The 26,974-nt window shown below is 31.7% G+C and overlaps 1 protein-coding gene across 11 annotated transcripts in view; it reads left to right on the top strand.

Moving 5' to 3' along the window:
• The first annotated feature begins 5,334 nt into the window (after positions 1-5,334).
• Positions 5,335-26,974, top strand: part of LOC127858748 (calcitonin gene-related peptide type 1 receptor-like) — a 66,871-nt gene continuing 45,231 nt past the window's right edge. For 2 of the 11 annotated variants that reach the window (XM_052395996.1, XM_052396000.1), the window contains exons 1-2: positions 5,335-5,814; positions 26,227-26,309. In XM_052395996.1, the coding sequence (XP_052251956.1) occupies positions 26,295-26,309 (15 nt within the window). In that variant the 5' untranslated portion in view covers positions 5,335-5,814; positions 26,227-26,294. Of the gene's footprint in view, positions 5,815-6,219; positions 6,671-15,690; positions 15,749-18,226; positions 18,413-26,226; positions 26,310-26,974 lie in introns of those variants that run through there. The other 9 variants (XM_052395994.1, XM_052395998.1, XM_052395995.1 and 6 more) reach the window with 8 other exon arrangements.

The following is a 26,974-nucleotide window of genomic DNA, read 5'->3' as shown; positions in this document are numbered from 1 at the left end:
TGTCATAAATTTTTATAAACATTGATCCTATCTTCCATAAATGTTATGCATTCTCCATTTTTTATAAGTGCCACTCTATGTCCTGCCACGAGCACAAAGGACCACAATGGAAATATGTGTTTACTCATTTTTGTGTTATCACTGGTGTTGGTGTGTATGTCATGTTTTTTTTTATCTTCATGTATGTGATAATTTTATATTTTGTACATGTTGTAAATGCCCATGTATGCATTCCTTGCCGAAATAAATCTATCTATCTATGTATACTCACCAAATGCAGTCTAATAGGCTGCCCTCAACTGTTCAATAATATTTCAAATATAAGATTTATTAACAACTCTTTTCGAAAAAGTCTTCTCTATTGTTCAAACCACTTGACAAGTGGAGAAAGACAAATCCAAATAGCAAACATACTTTAAAGTAACGACTAAATTTTTAATTTATTTGAAGCTAATGTTAACAAACATTGTTATTATTTCATTTAAACCAAATGCTTTGAAGTACTAAGCAAACATGTAGCGTTCATTATTTAACATAAAGATTGCCTGTCGGAATAAAAAAGCTTACATAACTCAAGAAACTCAATAAGGAACTCGATTCGTGTCTTATGTAATACTTTCATTTAAGATCAACACATCTTAACATAAATTGATTAAATCTTGGAGCACCGTCATGGAACGATCAATTTACAGTAATTCCAAACTAATTGTGTACATCATTAGACTGCAATACAATTTGCTTTAACAAATAGAGATGGTAATCACGGTATAGACAAGATAGCGACGTCCATGCCGAGACAGTTATTTTTCGCCGCTGTATACCTTTTATTACTGTGTTTTATTGTTTAAATGACGCTTACTTTCCAGTGATATCAGTTAAAGGGTTACCAGCGTTTATTTCGTATTAAAATTCGGTTTGCATCTCGACCAATAAATTGAAAATTATAATTTTGAGAAATATATGATTAGGCTCCATTATATAACACAAAAATGTGTCCAATTATATTATTTAACAACTGTTTAATGTATATTGTCTAATTATAGTTTTATTACATTTCATGATATAACAGAGTGCGTGATCTGTAGTAAATGTCTGTGTCAGTCAATGGAAATCTGTATGCATGTGCGTTAAGTATCGTCCCAGATTAGCCTGTGCAGTTCGCCCAGGCTAATCAGGGACTACACTTTCCGCATAAACTTGATTTTTGGGAAGAAGGAGACATTCATGAAACGGACAGTATCACAAAAGCGGAAAGGATCGTCCCTGATTAGTCTGTTCGGACTGTGATGACACTTTACGAAAATGCATTTAATCCATTTTTCATAGTGTACGACACTTTTAAGCTGATATACCAAAATATTAAATGGTGATACAGTTATTCATGTAATTTAAGATTATGCCTAATCGGTTTTTAATTTAACCAAACTGCTGATATCACTCCAATACAAGAGCGAGGAACACTAAGGTGCATGTTACGGGCTTAGTGAAATTGTGATTATGCTAAAAAATAAACATATACCATAAGCTAATAAAAAAACTTACTTGATATCAGGAGAGTAATATCAAAATAATTATATAGAATGTAATATGAAACAAATTGTTTTATTAATTTGATACGTTCATGTTATTATGCGTTGAAAGGAAGATACACGATTTTCAATAACATGTATTGACCTTTGCAAATGTCTCAGCAAACTTACGTCGAGTACCGATACATTTTTCTTTATTATGACATTGTTTTCTTTTGATTGAAACAATAATTAAATGTGGTATTTTAAGACATACGGTTTACAATCGATTTGTCGGATCAAAGTGAAGTTCTAAAACTGCATGCCGGAAGACCAACGTTTCGGTCGCCTTCCGATCAGACCATTTATTTCAGGATTTCGAATAGGCACTTGAAACAAGCGGGGATCCAAATGATGTAAGCACTCAAAATTCAAGACGGATGCGATATTCATTTGTTTAGCACAGAGCATGATTGTCGGTTTGTAAACTACAGAATAACAAAAACGCTTGAAATAAGTGCTCTTATTTGCTTCGATATCAAAGCATATTTCGATTTCGTTTTAAGGCAAACAATCTCGTCATCCTTAGATCATTGTCCCACGATTCCATATCGGGAATTTACACTGCTTGAATGCAGTGAAGTACCATGGACCGGTTGTCAATGCACGATTCCATATCGGGACATTTACACTGCTTGAATGCAGTGAAGTACCATGGACCGGTTGTCAATTAGATCATCGGTCAAGTTAAAGTTCAAGAAATGCAGGTAGCATTGATTTAGAGCGGACACATGTGCAAAACATCCGAGTAAAACATTGCATACACCGTTTTCATTCATACCAATAAAAAATATCTGCACTGTGGTCGTTTAAATACTAATATTTACGTTACTGTACCTTTTTATGATACAGTTTATGTTTAATAAAGCTGGTAAATGCACTGGAGTAAGCAATCGAGGGCGTTAATTCCATGTTAGCAACGCGTTTTCAAATTATACATGCATTGTGTTAAAAAAAGTAATTACACAAATGTTCTTTCGTAGGTCTTGAAGGTTTGTTATTGGTTGTTTTCAGACTGGTTTCTGTGTTATTAAGCCGAAATGAATTCCAAACTCGATATAGCTCGTTCTCTCGCAGAGAACCCAAGCTAAATGCATCCATGAATACTTAATGAGGCAGATTTAACTTGGTTTTAGTAAGTTCACTTCAGAACGTTGGTTTTCGTTAATGAAAATTTAGTTTGTTTGGAATGTTTAATGCAAACGAAGTTTCATACTGACATTCATCTTATATGTTTTACTGAGACATTCTATGTTGATTAAATACTAGGGTATAACCTATGATCATATTTGGCATCCATGTTCATAGGGCGCAAAGGACTGGTTCTACTCCTGAGACGGACTCGAGAGCGTCTAAAGAAGGCATAAGCTTTGGATGCAATCGAGCTTAAAACTTGTGTCTGTCTACTTTCCATATTTTAGCAATGAATCTGTGATCATCATTGTTTTAGTGTTTCGAACTTGATTATGGGCAGAACAGAACAGATATTTATACCTCGTAAGCATATATACAGCTAATCGTAATGAAATATTAATATTAGTATGCATACATACATGCATAAAGTATTGAGTAACTAAGAAATAAATAACAAGAGAGCAAAGGTATTTATATGAAAATCACCCACTAGATATTCTTACTAGAATAGCAACATATATATTGATACTGTCTACATCATACAATAAACTAATCACATGTTTATCACATTAATGCTGCCATTACGAATAAAGTTGTAATGACTTAGATAGCCTTGTGGGTCTGTACGATTTTCAACAAAAATTTAACCAACCCTTTCCATTTCACATACAATCAGTTGTCAACTCAACAACGGTTAATGAAACTCTTAAAGCAGATATTATACAGAATGTTTCACTTTTTCCAGTTCATTTTGACTTCAATGAATATTGTCATTACAGAAAACAATAACAATAATCGTAGCTGTTGATAACTTCCGGGTAATACATACATATATAAATCGTCTACAATCTTTATAATGACAACCAAAACGACTCATACATGCATCACGATTGATTTAACGGACGACATGATGTACTATTAGTACTGATAATTTGTGTCATTCTTTTGTTAGAAAAAACAACAACAACACTACAAGTAAAACCCTTCCATGACAGCAGCAGGAAGTTTATCCTTAATAAGACAATGTCGATCTATGCATCAGTGTATTGTTTATAATATACGCTGAGGTTAATTTACGTCATTAACAATGAAAAGAAAATGCGTGCACGAAATAGTTTTGCTTAGATTTTTTATCAAATATTTTTATCAAATATTGAATTATAATAGCAAAAGATGTGTTGACAAAATAAGCACAACGGTTTTCTCAACGTAACGTTGTTTTAATCTCGAACGACTTCCGCGCAAAATTGGTCGTAATCTCATTCACAGCTACTTATTGTAATTCTTATACGCTATGACTTTTTTACCAATTATCTCTGGATTAAATTGTTGAAGTATTAACTTAGTCTTTAAATCACTCAATGACAAAGTCTTAATTTTATTTTAATAGTAAACATGATAATTTGATATATTTTGGACACAAATTAATGGGAAAAGTCCAAAAGAAGTTTATATTGCTATTGTTAACGCTAACGCTCAAAAACTAAAAGTAAAACACTGGGCTGACATTAGTATTAAAGCTATAAGTTACACAAAATATATTTCAAAATTTTAAAATATAGCAACACAGTTATGTTTTAGATTATTGTAATATGGTCCTTTAGGAATTGTCCTTTGCATGTGCACAATTATCATATGTAAGTCACATAAGCATAGTCGATCTTAAGAATATCGATCTGAATAACGATACTTATTTGCGATGACATTACGATCTGGCGAAAACTCATTAAAAGATACCTGTCCTGTTCGTGATTTATCTTTCACTCACTTTCCTTCATCGATGTTTCGAAAAGCTGAATAGCTTATAAAATACATTAAAGTGATAGGCAAATTCCTTCGTCTGACGGCATTTGCGGAAAATATCTAACCCTAGCCTTAAATATTAATATTTGCGTAGTCTTCATTTATGAAAGCGTCCAAACTTTACGATATATATTTGTGCTGTTCCACTGGTAATTATTAATTGTAAATTATTGGAAAATCAACAAGCAATATTCAAGGATGAGTTTTGTTTGAAATTGTTCTATGATGTATATTTGATAATTGTGAAAAAGCATATCACAATAATATGCATATTTTAACACGCCGAAATTGAGTTCAATTAACGTATGTCAATAAACCTAAACCATTATATTTATCTTGAATTTAGAATTATAACACATATTAAAATACACATCAACGAATGATAGTTGAAAAATTTAATTTTAATTTTGAAAAACTTAACAAACAATGTCACAAACAAAAGTATCTTCGTTCAAGTTATTTAAACAATTTTTTCTGTAGCCATGTGTTTTTTAAATGTATCAAAATCATACAAAATTGCATTTTTTATTTCCTACTTGCCAAATCCATTCGAGAGAGCTGCTTTGTCAAATCCTTAATAGTAAGACACAATTACTGAAACTTCACTGCTGCCCCTTGCAACCTCGCCAAAATGTACAATTATACAATTGTATCTTGCATTTGACAAGATTAGTAAATGACCAAATGTATTTTTTTCATTTTGCAAGATTATTAAATGACCAAACGTTTTTTACGGCTGTATTTTAGACTGATATCGGAACTGATTATCTGAGACACGAATTCGCCAGATAGTGTATGGACATTGTCGCCAGATAGTGTATGGACATTGTCGCAAGATAGTGTATGGACATTGTCGCCAGATAGTGTATGGACATTGTTGCAGTCGGAAGAACAATATGCGAGAGCACAAGGAGATATTTACATGCATTCCTTTCTTAGTTATAAAGCTCTCGTGGCGACATCACCGTTTAACACTTTTAAAGACGCAACTAGTCGTACGGGATGAGGTTATTGTGAATTTAAGAATAAAAGTTATTGTGAAATACATACGCTTTCGAAAACAAATGATAAATGTTGGATTCGATACAGAGAAGATTAAGTGTATCGGAGTGATGAGATAAAGTAAACATCATTTTTAGACTTGAACGTGAAAGACTTCAGCAATCTAAAATAAATGATCGAAGTTTAATTAACTAATTAATTACTGAAAAGAAAAACACAGTGTAAAGTGATTGAAGTGATTGAGTTTGAATTTATAAATGACATAGCTAATAACTCATGAATGAATTTAATATGTTTTTTTACAAAGGTTTGTATTTATCAATAATCGTGTTATCGTATTTAAAAGTGTGGTAGGATTACCGATATCTGCGTACAATATGAGTCGTGTTCTGAGAAAACTGGGCATAATGCATGTGCGTAAAGTGCCGTCCCAGATTAGCCTGTGCAGTCCGCACAGGCTAATCAGGGACGACACTTACCGCTTTTATGACATTTTTCGTTTAAATAAAGTCTCTTCTTAGCATAAATCCAATTTAGGCGGAAAGTGTCGTCCAGACAGGCTAATCTGAGACGACACTTTACGCACATGCATTATGCCCAGTTTTCAGAGACGACACTTTACGCACATGCATTATGCCCAGTTTTCAGAGACGACACTTTACGCACATGCATTATGCCTAGTTTTCAGGGACGACACTTTACGCACATGCATTATGCCCAGTTTTCTGGGACGACACTTTACGCACCTGCATTATGCCCAGTTTTCTCAGAACACGATTCATATACACGCTCTGGTTTTGTTGGCAATGTTTGAAAGACACTATTGGAAATAACAACATATAAACTATGTTCCGGTAAAAAAGTATTTGTTATAAACAAACTTTGAGAACATAATCTGTAGTTGGATATGTATACAATAATGGAATGAACAAAGGATTTAATACAGTATTTATCAACATAGTTCTGGTTTACAGATTCCCTTTTTTAACAGAACCTGATTCTGTTGACATTGAACATCGCATTGTTGACAAGTTCTCCTTTCTGGACTTTCTGCACAGCACAAGATAGTCTGAGAGGTTGGTGAACACACTAGACATTCTTACGTGCTACTTCAGCTCTGGGTGCATTTGTTTGGTGCATGTTGAACTTACATCCTCATTCTGGTGAGTACTTGTAAATAGTTCCTTAACATTAAGCGAAATCGCCACTGTGTAAATAGTTCCTTAACATTAAGCGAAATCGCCACTTATATATTGGAACAGTACATCATTATGTTGAGCAACGATAAAGCAGTTAACATGTTATCGCGTGCACGATTATCGCAGTGTGTTGTTATGATACTTGTGTTGGGTTAATTAATGGTATTGTTACATACACATAGTTCCAAGAACATCGATAATACTGACAACAAATACAAAATTTGTTTTTCTCATCTTACATTCAACATTGTGATGTGTATAACTTAAACAACAAATCATTTTCACAAACATATTTGCGCAGATCAAAAAACATATTTGATTGAAAACAATAAAAGCGAACCAAACACAATCCTTACGGAAGAATTTATTGCTACACATGTTGGATGGTGTTAACAACTTGAGAAAGGAGATTTTTTTCTAATGAGCGTTCTAATGCATAACAAACGGATTAAAAGACTTATATTGGACGAGTGTTTCATTTTATTGCAATGTACAACGAGTAAAAGCAATATATTTCGCGGGGATACACATTTATCTTTTCTGGATTAAAATCGGATCTGTGTAAAAATGGTAAAAAGAAAATTAAATTTGATATTCATTGGAACATAAAGGTAGTTTTCTAGCCAAGTTCAATACTAACTTACAACCATCGTTATCACCAAAGGAGCCGCGTTCTGAGAAAACTGGGCATTATGCATGTGCGCAAAGTGTCGTCCCTGATTAGCCTGTACAGTCCGCACAGGCTAATCAGGGACGACACTTTCCGCTTTTATGGCATTTTTAGTTTGTAGGAAGTCCCTCCTTACCGAAAATCAAGTTTAGGCGGAAAGTGTCGTCCCTGATTAGCCTGTGCGGACTGAACAGGCTAATCTGGGACAACACTTTACGCACAAGCATTTAATCCAGTTTTCTAAGAACGCGACTCATAGTATTTTGAAATTTACGCGTATGAGTGTTCTTTTGTTACCGATACTTAACAAGCACGGTTCTTTAAAGCCATGTGATCGAGGGTATTATTCTTAAATCCGTGTTTATTGATTTCAATGAAGTCAATACTGGGAAGTTTAAAATAAATAATGTTACAATATCATATTTTGAGGATAATGTTTTAAGAACGTCAAGCGTGAATTCAAAGGTTGAATGCCAATCAACATGTTATTTTATGAATGACCTGTTTCATTTATAACATAAACTAATTAATAATCAAAAGAATTTCATTGTTGAATTCCCTATTGACGAACGCGAAATTTAAGAGCCTTAATAAAACATATCATTCACGTAAAAAGCAAGTTAATATTGTTGCTCGCTTAATTGGTTTTATATGTAAATAAATAACGAGTGCCTGTTGAAGCGCTGCATTTTATTCGCAGCCGTACTCCATCTTTTTTTCTTATTATTGGTTATAATTCAATCGTACAGATTATATTTTTGTCGTTGCCTTACAAGTACAATCATAAATAAAAACGAGATTAATATTAAAACACTATCCAATAAATCGACAAAGCTGATTGAATCACAGGAGGGAAGCCCATAGTATTATTTTTTTCCATATATATGCTATAATAGAAACAAGGAGTGCAACTTCATTTGCCGAAAAACTACACCATCTTTACTGTAAACCATGTAACTCGAACAATTTTTAACGAATCAACTACACACCGGTTGCTTTCGAAAGCTTATAAAATAATTTATCAGGAAAATTAACATCAGTATATGATCCAGCAGTATTGCGATACCAGCCCTCAATTGTTGACCCATTTACACAATCGTGTTTGGTCGGACACCGTAGTGTCCACATAGAGATTTTCCATGTCGAGCACTTAAAAGAGCTAAAACTCAATAACCAAGTTATTAAACGGTAGATAAACAGCACCTGTATGCACATTAAACATTTTTCAATCGGTTACAATACCCATTGTTATTGAAAAAGTATGGTTAAAGTACAAAATCTAAACAGAAAATTCTAGTTTGACTCTGGGAAACCCTTTGATGACGTCAGATAATTTGTAAACACAAAATACGATTGGTCGGTTTTCATCAATTTCTCACTCACCTTTTTACGGAGATCCTCGGGAAATTCCGTCAAACCAATAAAAAGAACGCATGCGAACACATTGCTTTATCGAATGACGTAAGAGGATTCCCACACTTCCTTCACAAATTAAACCTCTTGGATGTTTACCTATACTTCGGATTGAAAAACACTTTTGATGATGTGCGAATGATTATGAAATGTATTGTTATCGATTCATTAATGTTTATTGAACGTGAAATAACCGTTTAAATGACGAATAGTTAGGTAATCTTTGTGTTTCTGATGTTTGAAACGATCGGAAAATGATTTATTGGACACTACGGTGTCCGACCAAAATGTTTTCCTTGAGTGTCAACTTCCGAGGGCTGGTATCGAAATACTGCTGGATCAATGATACTGATGTTAATTTTTCCTGATAAATTATTTTATTAGCTTTCGAAACAACCGGTGTGTAGCTGATTCGTTAAAAATTGTTCGAGTTACATGGTTTACAGTAAAGATGGTGTAGTTTTTCGGCAAATGAAGTTGCACTCCTTGTTTCTTTTATAGCATATATATGAAAAAAAAACACTATGGGCTTCCCTCCTGTGGATTGAATTGTTTGAATAGAAAGAACGAATTAGCTTTACCACTTCATGCATTTTGTGCAGATTGAATCAGTTGTGTAAAAACCAATGACGCCTAGAATTTATATTTTGTCCAATCGTTGTTCAAATGATCTTCAATTAAGATATAACGCAGTTTATGTTCGTAATTTACAACTATGTTAAAGTGGTTGTCTTGGGTTAAACTTTTGACATCGCTTGAACCATAAGAATGTGAAATAGTGTAATATTCGTGACATGGAAGCAGCATATTGCGTTATATCTGACGCCGAGATGTTTATCTTGCTCCCACGTTACATTGATCAGTCAAGCCATTCTGACCGATAATTTTTATTGTTCTAAAGAATGCTGAAAATATAATGCACAACTACTAAGCTACAAGAAAAAACAACTCAGTATAACCCTTTTTTGTATATTTATATATTGAATAAAAACAAAAGCAAATAAAATGCAAACATTTTCTGTCACAGTTTTAATGTTAAAACTACGTGAAAATTACATAATAATAGTCAATGAATTGTTTAAGATTATGTATACCGCAAAAATTAAAGTTCGCAAACAGAGCTTGATAATAGCAATTAAAAATACAAAAAAGTTTTAATTACTTATCTTTTGATGTCCGTATTTAATCATGCGTGTTTTTCTCATGGAAACATCAATGAATGGATTGACATTTTACCAGTTATGTATAAATGTATATTCCCACGTTGTTTTATTCTAAGACACACTGTTATTTTTTTATTTGCCATATATATATATATATATATATATATATATATATATATATATATATATATATATATATATATATATATATATATATATATATTTATATATATATATAATTGTTATATATAGTTTGATATAGCGCATTAAATAAAATAATTTGATAGAAAACGCCTGTCGTAAACAAATTTCGAATTATGTTTTTGTATGTTAGTTTTTACTAGTATATTTTGTACTTACTGTTGTAGGTAGCTGTAAATGTTAAAGTACTACTTGTAATGGGTAATAATTAAAATAAATTTCTTTGTATTTCTGTTGCTAGTGATAGTCGATTTTATTGTTCATAAAATTATAACAAGTTTGCGTGTACCGTGACGTGTTCTGTTATACTTTTATACAATTAAACTGTCCAATAATTGGCAAATTTTAGCATCTCTGGTATAACTAGACTATATGATTACTGATAAATTGATATTCAAGTAAATGTATCGTGCGGAATGCCAATGCGGTCATCTTTATTCGTTATGTCTCTCAAATATTCTGAGGATAATGAATGTACATGGGAATAATGTCTACTCTGTTTCATTTGGATGATTTTCGGGTTTGCTATAAATATCAAAGGAAGGCATTTAGTATTGTCATAAATTATAACACATTATTTAAATTAATCTTAAACAAGACAACAATGCCAACGAAACAAAAACGAATTATATTTAAAATGTGAAAAGGGGGTTGAATGCATGTGCGTAAAGTGCCAGATTAGAGTGTGCAGTCCACACAGACTAATAATGGACGACACTTTCTGCTTTAACTGTATTTTGCTAAGAAGAGTATTTCTGTAACTGAAATATACCATAAATTCGGGAAATGGTGTCCTTGCTTAGCCTGTGCGGACTGCACAGGCTAATCTGGGACAAAACTCCTAAACCTAGCCAATTTATATTTAATCATTACCTTTATTACAGGGACTCGGGCAATGTTTTCGTAATTTTAAATGTATGTTTCGTTTTTGCCTACTCTAATATATGTCATGCTTAAAAACATATTTCAACTTCAATACTAGTTGTTCCCTATTGTGTTAAAGTTGATATTTATGAGTGAGTTAAGGTAAACTTGATCTGTAATCTTATGGATTACATTTAATTTAGCGCTTTTTAACGTTATACAAATTCATTACATGTGTATAAATTAGATAGCTGTATGCATTTTCCTTATATTAACTCTTAAGTTGTCATGAAAGCAATAACAAATATATATATATATATATATATATATATATATATATATATATATATATATATATATATATATATATATATATATATATATATATATATATATATAACTTTGAGAACACGCTTTGGGTACACTACTTATAATACACAAACTTTGTAGTTGTGGTGGCAGTTATCGGGACATGGAACATCTTTAGCGGACACCAATAGTCGTCAATTTATTCATTTTAAAGCAGACGAAATAGCGTCGTCTGCGCATTTTTAAGATTTAACATTATTTGCAAATTTTATGCAGTTGTTAACTTTCTTGAAGTTAGAAAGATGCGCGTAATCATGTTTACTGATCTAAACATTTATTTACCCTACATTTTGTTATTGTTAACTTTAATACGTTTAAATTACAGATTAAGGCAGTTACCTGTACTTTTGTAGTGGATGGAAGAAATAATCGTTTGTTCCACGCATTCTGGATATTTTTTAATTAATTCAAAAGATACACATTTCAATGACAACGAACGTCGATCTCAGTTTAAAGTACAATATACATGGACACACAGTAAAACGATGTAAGTGCAGATTTCCTTATAACTTTTCTGTTACTAAGTGATGTTGTTGAGATATTCTAGTCGCTTGGAGGGTAAGATGAGAATAGACACCAATTAGGTTTTCGTTGATGTGATTAAACTATCGTGTGTTATAACATGTTAGTAAGTCACACAAAATTTGTAAGTATTGAGATTAGTGTTAGAACGTTGGACCATAGATGTGTCAAAAGGCTATTTAAATCCATGTTGAACTTCTTAAAAACATTTTCTGAGTTTCTTAACTTTGAATTGGATCATTAACAATGACGACAAAGCTTTACCGGCAACATCGTGTTGCAGTGTAACAAACATTTTTTTATAAATATTATATCCATTTTTCTTATAGTTCTTAAAAATTGAAATTTCAGACACAAATCACTTACATATTTTTGTTTCATGCAATAGCTGAAAAACGTGTTATTTACTCGGTTACATAAATTATAAATAAGAACTTCCGATCGCAGTTTTTTACCTATAAAATCGACTAATCGAGTAAATAAAAAATACATTTATATTATAATTCCACCGTTGTGCATTATTTCCAAGGCAAGTGTTTACAATTATTTAAGCGAAGCATTTTTACGACTCGTGTGAACAAATGTTGTTCGAACGGGCTAAAGTGTTTTGACACTTAAAACAAATAGATTTATTTATTTAAGTGTATGTCGTGGTTTGAAAACTGTCAATTGCATGTTGTGGTTTTATAAATATTAAAAATTAAGTATTAAACACGCGTTAGACCGTATTCAAAATATTCAAAGTTGTGCAAGACATTAGACAATTATTTTTAACGCATACAACTTTCTTCGGCTGCATTAATTATTTCATGCTAAATGTTCCTTTCGGTTTCGTAATTAACTTAAATCATTAGGCTTAATGACATGAATATTACATACTTATTACCTACTTAAATGCAAGTGCTTTCGTCACAAACAATAATTTAATGTGTATTTAAAACTTTTATGTATCAAATGTGGAATTCATATTTCAAAACGCACTGTTTCGAAACGTTAACTTTTGATACTAGAAACGTTATATACCCGTGATTATAAATCGTGCGCCTGAAGTTATAGAGCATTTTTAGATGAAATTCCACTTTATTGACAATACTCAGTGACTGATCGACATGAATATGATATAACATACATGTTTACCCCACCACGTTTTCAATAACCACCTTTTTCGATCAGTCACGGAAATACATCATTTTATACGGTGTTAAACACGACATTAGTATGCGCGCACACACTTTGTTTACATATGCAACAGCAAATTTATAAAACATAAAATCAACAATAAGAACGGTATAAAATATCATTATGTATTGGAATCTTGGAATCTTGATGAAATTGGTGTGTTTTACCATGTCAACATTCTACCATTCATAAATCGAACACATTAAATGGAAATATTAGACTTTTTTTTCAAAACAATTGTTTGTCTGCTACTATGGATAGTACCAGAGGCCTAGCATTGCTCTAAACGTACTAATAGTGTACTGTACAAGAAACACTGATTAAAAAAATGGGTCTTCTCTAATGTGTATCAATACTAAAAATAAATCAAAATGGTATAACTGGTTACTTAAAAAACAACAACACTATTTTTAACAAATTAGTTTTCTTGTATACCTAATGATAAAATATGACATTTCTGCAGTGAAATAACACAGTGAAAATAACATAATTGTTCTTTACACCGATGAAAAGAACACATTTTCGGAATTCCTTTTTCTATTTTTACTGGATTCCTGGAAAAAATAAATAACCGTTTTTGCGTCAAATAAAGTTGGGTGCAACTTATAGTACATTTTTTACTAGTCCAAAAAATTGGGTGCGAACGCACCCAACGCACCCACCTTGACTACGGGAATGTTTAATAATTGAATTTTTCTAAACCTGTATCTCAGTTTGCTTGATCTATCAACTATGATGCTATTTTAAAAAAGGTTTGCTATTTCTTATGCCATATGCAGATACATCTTATTTTATGTGTAATATATGCTGTATGTACCATGTTTTACAAATTTTTAAAATATGAAATAAATGAATGAATGAATGTGCACATTTATCATGGGTAAGTCATATAAAGCAAAGTCGATCTTAAGAACATCGATCGGAATAACGATACTTATTTGCGATGACATTACGATCTGGCGAAAACTCATCAAAAACATACCTGTCCTGTTCGTGATTTATCTTTCACTCACTTTTCTTCATCGATGTATCGAATAAGATATTACTGAACAGCTTATATAATACATTAAAGTGATAGGAAAATTCCTTTGTCTGACGGCATTTGCAGAAAATACATAACCCTAGCCTTTGATATTAATATTTACGTAGTCTTCATTTATGAAAGCGCCTAAACATTACGATATATTTATTTTTGTGCCTTTTCACTGGAAAGCATTAACTGTAAAATATTTAAAAAATAATAAGAAATATTCAATGATGAGTTGTATTTGAAATTGTTTGACGATGTATATTTCATAATTATAAAAAAGCATACACAATAATATGCATATTTAAACACGCAAAAATTGAGTTCAATTAACGTATGTCAATGAAGTTAAACCATTATCTTTATCTTAAATTTTGAATTATAACAATTATTAAAAACACATCAACGAATGATAGTACATTAATTTCAAATTAACTTTTCAAAACTAAATAAACAATTTCACAACCAAAATAACCTTCGTTCGAATTATTTTAACAAACTGTTATGAAGTTATGTGTTTCTTAGTTGTTCCAAAATCATACACAATTGCATTTTCTTATTTCCGACTTGCCAAATCCATTCGAGAGAGCTGCTTCATCAAAACCATTAAAGTGAGACACAATTACTGAAACTTCACTGCTGACTCTGCAACCTCGCCAAAATGTACATACTACAATTGTTTAATGTGTTTGACTAGATTAGTGAATGACCAAACGTTTTTTTACGGCTGTATTTAAGACTGAAATCGGAACTGATTATCTGAGACTTGAATTCGTCAGATAGTGTATGGTCACAGGCGGAAAAACAATATGCGAGAGCACAAGAAGTTATTTACGTTCATTCCTTTCTTCGTTATACAGCTCTCGTGGCGTCATCACCGTTTAACACTTTTAAAGACGCAACTAGTCGTATGGGATGAGGTTTTTGTGAATATAAGAATACAAGTTATTGTGAAAAATACATGCACTTTCGAAAACAAATGATAAATGTTTGATTCGATACAGACAAAAAAAGTGTATTTTCGAAATGATGAGATAAAGTAATCATCATTTTTCAGACTTTAACTTAAGAGACTGCATCAATCTAAAATAAATGATCGAAATTGAATAAATTAATTAATTACTGAAAAGCAAAACAAAGTGGAACGTGATTAAGTTTGTATAGTCGTTTGATTCGATAAATGACATAGATAATAACACATGAATGAATTTAATATTTTTTTACAAAGGTTGGTTTTTATCAATAATCTTATTATCGAATCTTAAAGTGCGGTAGTATTACCGATATCTGCGAACAATATATACGCTCTGGTTTTGTTGGCAGTGTTTGAAAGACATTATTGGAAATAACAACATATAAATTATGTTCCAGTAGAAAATTATTTGTTATAAACAAACTTTCAGAACATAATTTATAGTTGGAAATGTACTATGAAAAAAGCGGAATGTGATAAACATTGTTGCCATGTCCATGTGAGACAGTGCAGTGGATTTAATACATAATTGATCAACATAGTTTTGGTTTACAGATTCGTTTGTAACAGAACCCGGTTGATGTACACTGGGCATTTTTTTGTGCTATTCCAGCTCTGGAAGTATTTATATGCTGCACGTTGAAATTACATCCTCATTCTGGTGAGTGCTTGTATAAAGTCCCTTAAACATTAAGCAAAATCGACACTTATATAAATGTACATGACATCATTATGTTGAGCAATTATAAAGCATTGGACATGTTATCGCGCACACGTTATCGCAGTGTGTTGTTATCATAATAGTGGTGGGTCAATTAATGGTATTGTTACTTGCACACATTTCCAAGAACATATAAAATACTTACAACAAATACAAAACTGTTTTTCTTATCTAATATTGAAAATTGTAATGTGTAGAGCGTAAACAACAAATCATTTTCACATATAAATTTGAGTTGACAAAAAACCCATATCTGATTGAAAACAATAAAAGAGTACTAAAACCAATCCGTAAGGAAAGCATTTATTGCCACAAATGTTAGATGATGTTAACAACTTGAGAAATGCGAATTCTGTTCTAATGAATAGTCTAATGCATTTCGGAATCGGATTTAAAGACTTCTGTTGGACGAGTGTTTCATTTTATTGCAATGAGTAAAAGCAATAAATTTCGCGGGGATACACATTTATCTTGTCTGGATTAAAGTCGGATCTGTGTCGGAATGGTGAAAAGAAAGTTGAATTTGATATTCATTGGTTTCTAAAGGTAGTTTTCTGGCCAACTTCAAGTTTACCGCCATCTTGATCACCATCTGTATAATCTATAGTGGTTTAAAATTTACGCGTATGTACATTGTTCTTTTGTTACCGGTACTTAACTTTCGCGGTTCTTTAAAGCCTTGTGATCGAGGGAATTATGCTTAATTCCGTGTTTATTGATTTTGATTAACTCAATACTGGGAAGTTAAAATAAAATATTTTACATTATCATATTTTGAGGATTGTGCTTTAAGATCGTCAAGTATGAATTCAAATGTTGAATTCCAATCAAGATATTATTTTCTGAATGACATGTGTCATTTATAAAATACTCTAATTAAAAAATCTAAAGAATCTAACGAACGCGAAATTTAAAAGCCTAAATAAAATATATAATTCTCGTTTAAAATAAGTAAATAGTTCGCTTGATTTGTTTTTTTCTGTAAATAAATAACGAGGGCCTGTTGAAGCGCTGCATTTTATTCGCAGTCGTACCCATCTTTTTTCTAATAAGTGATTATAATTTCAATCGCACAGATAATAGTTGATATCGTTTCCGTAAAAGTGCAATCATAAATAAAAACGAGATTAATATTCATATACTACTCAACATATTGATAAAGCTGATTGAATTGTTTGACTTAAGAACGAATTAGTTTAACCACTTCATGCATTTTGTTGAGATTGACTCATTTGTGTAAAAACCAACGACACATATAATTTATATTTTGTCAAATCGTTGTGAAAATGTTTTAAAATTACGATATAACGGGGTTTATGTTCGCAATTTACAACTATGTTAAAGTGATTGTTTTATGTTAAACTTTTGACATCGCTTGAACCATGAGTATGTGAAATAGTGTAATATTCGTGACATGGAAGCAGCTTATTGCGTTATATTAGACGCCGAGATATTTATCTTGCAGCTGAGTGGCATTGATCAATACTGACCGATAATGTTTTATCGCGTAAAAATAATAGCTCCTAAGCTACAAAAAAGAATAACAAAGTATAATCCTTTTTTTCTTTATTTATATATTGATTAAAAAACAAAAGCAAATAAAATGCAAACGTTCCTTCACAGTTTTGTTTAATGATTATACTACGTGTGCATTACATAATAATAGTGTATGAATTGTTTAAAAGAAACTTAGTTCAAGTTGGGAAAATAATTATTTTAAGACTATATATACCGCCAAGATAATAGTTCGAGAATAAAGCTTGATAATAGCAATTAAAATTACAAAAAAGTTTAATTTCTTTTCTTCAGATATGCGTCTTTAATAATGCGATTATTCTCATGGAAACTTCAATGATTTGATAAAATGACATTTTACTAGTATCAATTTCGTTGTTCTGTTCCAAGACAGAAGAATACGTTCCATTGTTAACATACACATTTATATAGGGTACTAAATAAAATAAGTTATCGTCAGCAAATTACGAATGATGTGTTTGTATGTTCTTTTAGTTGTATATTTTGGAATAGTTGTTGTACGTAACTGTAAATGTTAAAGTACTTGTGTTGCGTACAAATTGGAATAAAATGCTTAATGTTCCTGTTGTCAGTGGTAGTCGATTGTATTGTTCATAAAATTATAACAAGTTTGCGTGTACCGTGACGTGTCTTGTTATACTTTTACACAATTATACTGTCCAAATTTGGCAAGTGTTAGATATTCATACAAAAGTTGTCTGTTAATTCATTTTGAAAGCAGACGATATTGCGTCGTCTACGCATTTTGATGAATTTACATAATGTAGTAATTGTATGTAGGAGTTAACTTCCTTGAACTTAAATAGTTGCGTGTAATAATGTTTACTTATCTAAACATTTATTTACCATGAATTTTGCTATTGTAAAGTTAAATACGTAAGGACTAAAGATAGAGCAAGTTATCTGTACTTTGTTTGTGGATGGGCGAAATAAACGTGTGTTTCAAACATTCTGGATTATTTTAATAATTTAAAACATGCACATTTTTAATGAAAAATCTCTTAAATCTCTGATTTGTGTTTTTGTTAAGTTTAATATACAATATTAATGGAAATACATAAATAACATGTAAGTGCAACTTTCATTATTATTTATGTCTGTTGCTAAGTGATTTTGTTGAGATATTATAGTCACTGGGGCGGTAAGATGAGACTAGACACCAAATTGCTTTCCGTTCATTTGATGTAAATATCGTGTGTTATAACATACTAGTAAGTCACACAAAATTTGTTAGTATCCATGTTAGTGTTAGAACGATGGACCATACATGTGTCAAATAAGGCTGTTTTAATCCATTGTGGACTTTCTGAGTTTCATAACTTTGACTTGTATCAGTAACTATGATGACTTACCTTTACGGGCAATATCGGGTCACAGTGTAACAAAAAAGAGTTTTTCTCTGCTAACATCAAATGCATTTTTCTGATAGTTCTTCTTTAAAATTGACATCTGAGAAACAAATCGCTGACATATTTTTGTTGTAAAAAAGTATATATGTTACTATCCTTCAATAGCTTATTTATTCCCTACTTACCCCCACCCCTTGATTAATTACTCTAATTAAAGACTGTTCTTACTAGATTTTAGTTTTTAAGACTTCTTTTCCAACCTTTCCAACCCTTATATACTGATAAGTAGCAAACAGCAGAAAACTTTCAGACTGTGCTGGTCCTATGCTGTTTGCACATAATCTTTTTCACTTTGCTTCTAAGTGGAAAAGCGTAAAAATACACCGCTTACTTAGAGCAGCGGATGTAAGCACTTGTAAAACATTATATATAAATATATAATCTATTGAAATGTTTTTGCTTTCGTATCGGTTTAAAATAGCCTATCATATAAAACTATCAAACAATACTTCATTTTTATTTTTAATAATGTCAATAATTGTGTGTACTAACCTATTAACTTATATATTATATTATAAAAACCATATACCGTGTTGACCTTAATTGGATTTGTAAAGCGGTCTCAGGCAGAACAACTGAATCATTATAGCTTTAAAAATCCCTTTAATAGTGCATGATCATATGTGAGTTAGCAACGAGTGAGCCATTAAATGGATGTCTTATCTTTACAGTGACAAAGATGTCGCATGTGTTAGATTGTTCATACAAATATGTATGTCGTTTCCATGATCTTTTAACTCAAAGGCATTTCGATTGACTGATAGTATGGTTGCAATGCGATAGTAATATTGGTCCGATGCATACGTATATTTATTCTATATCTAGTAACAACTTAAACGATGAAATAAGTTGCTATCACAAGTTGGTAATTTCGTTCACACAACTTAATAAGTCAATACTGCTAGTCGGTTATCTTTTTATTTTGACCTCACAAATCGCATGGATGAAAAGTTATCTTTAATCACGATACAGTCAAAGTAAAGTGTTTATTTATTATAGTGTAAACCTGCCAGTTGAGAGGCAGCCAGTTTTGACTTATAAAATATGCCACCACTATTGATGTACATGTTTGCTTCTGATTCATATTCTTAATACCGGGCGCTTGGTAGGAAGGCAATCATAAACCCCTCTATATACCTAGCTGGGTATACTTAGCTAAGATAGGCGAGCAGCAACGTCAGAACAGTCTCCTATTAACGTCGGGACGGAAAACGGTCGCCATTATATGTCAGTACTTTGATTTAGCTTTTTGAAATCGTTCACACAACTTCATAAGCGTTTGGCAAGAGTGTTTTGTCACGTTCCAATGACTTAGAATGTAATCCGTGTTATCATCTTGTGTCAAGCACGCAAAACACGATTATTTTAAAGGTCAACAAGAGATGTATTCGTCAGAAACACAGTGCCCCCTATTGTGCTTTGAAATAAAATGTCTATATATCATTTGGCAGGTTTAGAAATGTTCTCCCTTTAAATGCTAATTACTTTCTTTGGATTGTATTTTTTGACATTTGACCTTGAAGGATGACCTTGGCCTTGACCTTTCACCACTCAAAATGTGCAGCTTTATGAGATACACGTGCATGCCAAATATCAAGTTGCTATCTTCAATATTGCAAAAGTTATGGCCAATGTTAAAGTTTTCGGACTGATGGACGGACAGACAGTTCAAATGCTATATGCCACCCTACCGGGGATCATAAAAAGAGGAAACCATAGAGAACTTACGCGATTGTTGTTCTAGTATAATCTTATTATTTTAGTTTCTCTTTACACGAACACGGGCTGGGAATATTGGTTGAAGTTAAACACTTGTTTCGATTGTTCATTTGATGCTCGCTTTGCATATATGTTTATGAAAACAACAACTTTAAAAACTGTATACCTGCCGATAATTTCGTACTTTTAAAATAGGTTTATTTTATAAATATTGCTGTATGCAAAAGTAACATAAATACTCAAAACCAATATATTTCGAAAAATAAAGTTAACCCATAAACAATCCACATTGCAAAAGCCAAAATTTCAACACTAAATGTGGTATGGTTACATAGATTTCACGAGAAACAAAATGCTTGTTTTTTGTGCAACAATATATTCCATTATTCCATTATCAAGGGCGTTAATTCCATGTTATCTACGCGTTTTCAAATGGTTTATGCATTGTGTTAAAAAAGGAAATACACAAATGTGCCTTCGTAGGTCTTGAAGAGTTTATTGTTGGTTAGTTTCAGACTGGTTTCCATGCTATTAAGCCGAAATGAATTTCAAACTCGATATTGCTCGTTCTCTCTAAGAGAAATCAAGCTGAAATGTATCCATGAATACTTTATGGATTTAACTTGATTTTATGATTTTAGTTCAGTACGTTAATTTTTGTTCATGAACACTTTAGTTTGTTTGGAATGTTTAACTCAAAAGACTTTTCACACTTAAATTCATCAGGTATTTTACTGGGACATTCTATGTTGATTTAATACTAGGGTATAACATATGAATGCAATCGAGCTTAACGAAATGTAAAAAAGAAACTAAAGAGTACAACAAACATCGTCTTTCCCTCATCCACATCACGTTTATCTAATGTCAAGTGATATCTAACGTCAGTTATCACTTATACCTCGCATGACCCTTAACAATTCGTGAGCTCCTGTTTTAAATATAACTTCTAAACATATGAAATCTGTTCATTCATATATTTGCACATATTTCCATATATTATACATGGCTTAAAATTCGTGTGTGCTTGTATTATCAAGACCTTTATTAAGGTTGAATTAAAGATGTATTCATGAATCAAGATGGTGTATCTACTGTGTGTTTTTTGCTTAAATTATGTTTTAAAAATGGCGGGCGAAAAACTTATTATTTAGACAAGTGATAAAGATAATAGGTTGCATCATAATTGCCTGAGCACGAGACTTTGAACCATTTTGAAAAAGTGAATCAGCTCATACTATGAAAGTTAAACGTCTGACAAAACCAATTCGAAATTGATCGTTTTATTCCTTATATGGGCGAATTTATGACCATCGGTATGTTCGAGTCCTTTACACCGATTCAGACATTTTGTCAAATAAAAAACACAAAGTCCACAAATGTTTATGTTAATAGTAAACATCATTGAGATATATTAAGGAGAAGCATATATATCAGACAAAACATTAAACAATGTGGTTTTCGTGGAAACATAAAACCATTATATTTCATTTATTTATAATTATTGACATTCGCGTAGAATTGGCAAAAGTTCAGAAAAAGTGTGTGGGTCTTAACGGTTATATACATCCACTACTCCTATTGCATTTTAAAATTGACATGAGATGTTTATTTTCGAATAACTGGACATTTAGTCATGTTATTTTTGAATTACAGATTTGTATTTGTTTTTAGTAGTGTCATAACGTTTATATCAGTGTACAGAACATGGGTCATATAGACAGATAATGTTTACTGTGGTAAAATTACATTTAATCGATTTTTATTCATATAATAAATTAATTAATTAAAATATATTCGAATAATAAGTACAAACAATGTCATAAACATTGATTGGAGGGTGTAGGCGAGTACATAACCGAGATAAATCTTCAGTTCACAAACAGAAAAAAAGACTAACTAAATGTATGGTATCGGTAAACACACTTTAACAGAATATTTTGTCAAAAACTAATAAATAGGTTTGCAAATGTTTATATGTTATTGAGATTTTATGAGTGTACTATTCGTCCAAAATGTTGATGGGTTGTTTATCAATTATTTGGTATCAAACTTTGTTATTTTAATAAATCTTTAGTTCATTATGTCAATTTGATTTGGAACATTACATAATCGGAGTTCATCATTAAAACAACAACAAGGCATATACCAAACCATTTATATGGTTTACCTGTATTTTACATATAAAAACATAGCAAAGAAAAAACAAATCATGCAACAGCAAAGAATCTCTTTACAATTTAAATGATATATACTTATATAACAAACACATGTAAGCAGACAACATTTAAATTGTCGTTAAAAGCATCAACAACGTATCACAATATGTACTTTCAACTAGATAAGCACATACTTTTATAGTCTGTAGGCGTTCTTATAGCGACTGAAACACTTTTGTCTGGCTTCTTTCATTATTTTAGTACAGAATGTAATGAATATGTTAACCCTTTCAGTGTGGGAACCGAATTTTAAAGGCCTTTGCAAACAGTTTGGATCCAGATGAGACGCCACAGAACGTGGCGTCTCATCAGGATCCAAACTGTTTGCTATTCTGATAGTATTCTTTGAAAAAAACACGAAGAAAATGCTAATTTTAGAAATTCTGCAGACGACATTTTAGCAGACGACAAATTTCCCAGCATGCAAAGGGTTGTGATCATCATTGTTAAAGTTTCAAACTTGATCATGGACAGAACATAACACATTGATCATGGACAGAACATAACACATTGATCATGGACAGAACAAAACACATATTTTATTCTCCGTAATCATATAGCTGCTCATTGTGATAACATATTAATATAAGTATTCATATATACATGCGTAAAATAATCAGTAATTAAGACGTTAATTACGAGAGAGCAAAGGTATTTATTTGAACATCACCTACTAGAAATTCTTTCTTGAATAGCAACATTTATATTTATATTTCAACATAATAAAATAAACGAATCACATGTGTATCACATTTACGTTGTCATTGCGAATGAAGTTGTGATGGCTTACATAACCCTGTGGGATTGTACGATTTCACACCCCAATTTGATTAACCAACCCTTTCCTGTTCACAAACAATCAGTTGCCAACTAACCAGCGGTAAAATGAAAATCATACAGGTAGGTATAATACAGAATGGTTCACTGTTTTCCATTGCATTGTTAATACAGTGAATAGTATTATTACATAAAAGAATAACAATACTACTAGCTTTTGATAACTTCGGGTTACAACATTCACATATTAATCGTCTACACTCTTTATAATGACAACCAAAACGGCTCAAACATCACGATTGATTGAACTGACTACATGATGTACTATCCTAACTGTCAAACATCACGATTGATTGAACTGACTACATGATGTACTATCCTTACTGTCAAACATCACGATTGATTGAACTGACTACATGATGTACTATCCTTACTGTCAAACATCACGATTGATTGAACTGACTACATGATGTACTATCCTTACTGTCAAACATCACGATTGATTGAACTGACTACATGATGTACTATCCTTACTGTCAAACATCACGATTGATTGAACTGACTACATGATGTACTATCCTTACTGATAATGTTTGCAATTCGTTTATTAGAGAAAAAGACACACACGTTAAACCCTGCCATGACAAAAGACAGAGATATAAGACAATGTCAACCTATTCGTATGCACCAGTGCATTGTTTATAATAACCTCTTAGGTTAATTAACATCAAAAAACATGTTGAGAAAATGCACTTAATAATTTTTGTTTAGATTTTTGTTGAAACATTTACGATCGCAAAAGATGTGTTGAAAAATACCCAAAACAGTTTTAAGAACGTAACGTGGTTTCAAATTAGAATGACGTCCGCGAAAAATTGGTCGTAATCTCATTCACAGCCACATATTTGGACTATTATACGTGACGACGTATTTATCTCAGGATTGAATAGTTAAAGTATTAGGGATAGCTATAAATTGCTCACATAGTCTCTAAATCAATTTATTAACACTGTCTTAATTTTATTTTATTAGCAAACTTGTTAATTGGTGATATGTTGGAGACAAATTATTGGGGAAAAAGTCAAAATCTTTTTTGTGAACGTTTGGTTGTTATTGTTAACGCTTATAAAAAACTAATATTAAACACACTAGGCCGACGTTAGTATCGACGGTTATAAGTTGCCCATACTATATTCTCAAATTTTTAATTCAAGCCACAAGGTTATTTTTAAGATTCTTGTAATATGGTCCTTTAGGATTGTCTTCTGGATGTGCACAGTGATCATGGGTAAGTCACATAAAGCATATTTGATATTTAGAATATCGATCTGAATAACGATACGTATTTGCAATGAAATTATGATCTGGCGCAAACGCATCAAAACACCTGTCATGTTCGTGATTTATCTTTCAATCACTTTTTATCATCAATTTTTCGAAAAAGATATTATTGAACAGCTTATATAATGCATTAAAGTGATAGGCGAATTCCTCCGTCTGACGGCATTTGCGGAAAATACCTAACCCCAGCCTTTGATATTAATATTTGCGTAGTCCTCTTTTATGAACGCGTTTCAACTTCACAATATATATTTTTGTGCTTTCCAACTGGTAATCATTAACTATAAATTATTTAAAAAATAATAAGCAATATTCAAAGATTAGTTTTTTGAATTGTTTGACGATGTATATTGGAAAATTATGAAACAGCATACTCACAATAATATTCATATTTAAACACGCCGAAATTCAGTTCAATTAACGTATGTCAATGCAGTAAAACCTTTATCTTGATCTTGAAAATTGAATTATGTACATTATACAATTGTATCATGTATTTGACAAGATTTGTAAATGACCAAACGTTTTTTACGGCTGTATTTAAGGCTGATATCGGAACTGATTATCTGAGACATTCGCCATATAGTGTATGGACATGGTCGCAGGCGGAAAAACAATATGCGAGAACACAAGAAGTTATTTACTTGCATTTCTTTCTTCGTTATAAAGTTCCCGTGGCGATATCACCATTTAGCACTTTTAAAGACGCAACTAGTCGTACGGGATGAGGTTATTGTGAATATAAGAATGCAAATTATTGTGAAATACATGCACTTTCGAAAACAAATGATAAATGATTGATTCTAGACATGCAAGAAAAAAGTGTATTTTCGAAGTGATGAGATAAAGTAAACATCATTTTTCAGACTTTAACGTGAAAAACCTCAGCACTCTAAAGTAAATGATCGAAGTTTAATAAATTAATTACTGGAAAGCAAATAAAAGTGGAAAGTTATCGAGTTTGTCTAGATGTTTGATTCGATAAATGGCATAGATAATAACACATGAATGAATTAAATATTTTTTCACAAACGTTGTGTTTTTATCATTAATCGTGTTATCGTATATAAAAGTGCGGTAGCATTGCCGATATCTGCGAACAATATATACGCTCTGGTTTTGTTGGCAATGTTTGAAAGACATTATTGGAAATAACAATATATAAACTCATATGTTCAAGTAGAAAATTATTTGTTATAAACAAACTTTGAGAACATAATTAATAGTTGGAAATGTACTATGAAAATAATGGAAAGTGATCAACATTGTGTCTATGTTCATGCTAGACAGTAGAGTGGATTTAAATACATTATTTATCAACAGAGTTTTGGTTTACAGATTCTTTCTTAACAGAACCTGAATCTGTAGACATTGAACATCGCACTGTAGACAAAATCTCCTTTCTGGACTTTTCCAGCACAGCACAGGATAGTCTGAGAGGTCGGTGAACAAACTGGACATTCTGACGTGCTATTTCAGTTCTGGATGCATTTCATTCTGGTGAGTGCATGCTTCTTAAACATTAAGCGAAATCGCCACTTCTATAAATGAACATGACATCATTATGTTGAGCAATTATAAAGCATTTAACATGTTATCGCGCACAAAATCGTAGTCTGTTGTAGTAATACTAGTGTTGGGTTAATATTGATTAATGTTGTTTCCTTAAAAACAAATCATTTTCACAAACAAATTCGCGTAGATTAAATACCATGTCTGATTAAAAACAATAAAAGCGAACTAAAACCAATCCTTACCTAAAGCATTTATTTCTACACATGTTGGATGATGTTAACAACTTGAGAAATGCGAATTCTGTTCTAATGAATGGTCTCATGCATGCCAATCGGGTTTAAAGACTTGTGATGGACGAGTGTTTCATTTTATTGCAATGTTAAACGAGTAAGAGCATTAAATTTCGCGGGGATACACATTTATCTGTCTGGATTAAAGTCAGATCTGTTTTAGAATGGTAAAAAGAAAATCGAATTAGATGTTCATTGGTTTATAAAAGTAGTTTTCTAGCCAACTTCAATACTAGTTTACCACCATCTTTATAGCCTTGAGTATTTTTAAATTTACGCGTACATGTGTTCTTTTGGTACCAGTACTTAACAAGCGCGGTTCTTTAAAGCCTTGTGATCGAGGGAATTATTCTTAATTCC

The sequence above is a fragment of the Dreissena polymorpha genome, chromosome 14 (genome assembly GCF_020536995.1).
Source record: "Dreissena polymorpha isolate Duluth1 chromosome 14, UMN_Dpol_1.0, whole genome shotgun sequence".
In the NCBI taxonomy this organism is placed as follows: Eukaryota; Metazoa; Mollusca; class Bivalvia; order Myida; family Dreissenidae; genus Dreissena; species Dreissena polymorpha.
The sequence above is the reverse complement of the archived record's forward strand: the minus strand, read 5'-3'. Positions and strand labels throughout refer to the sequence as shown.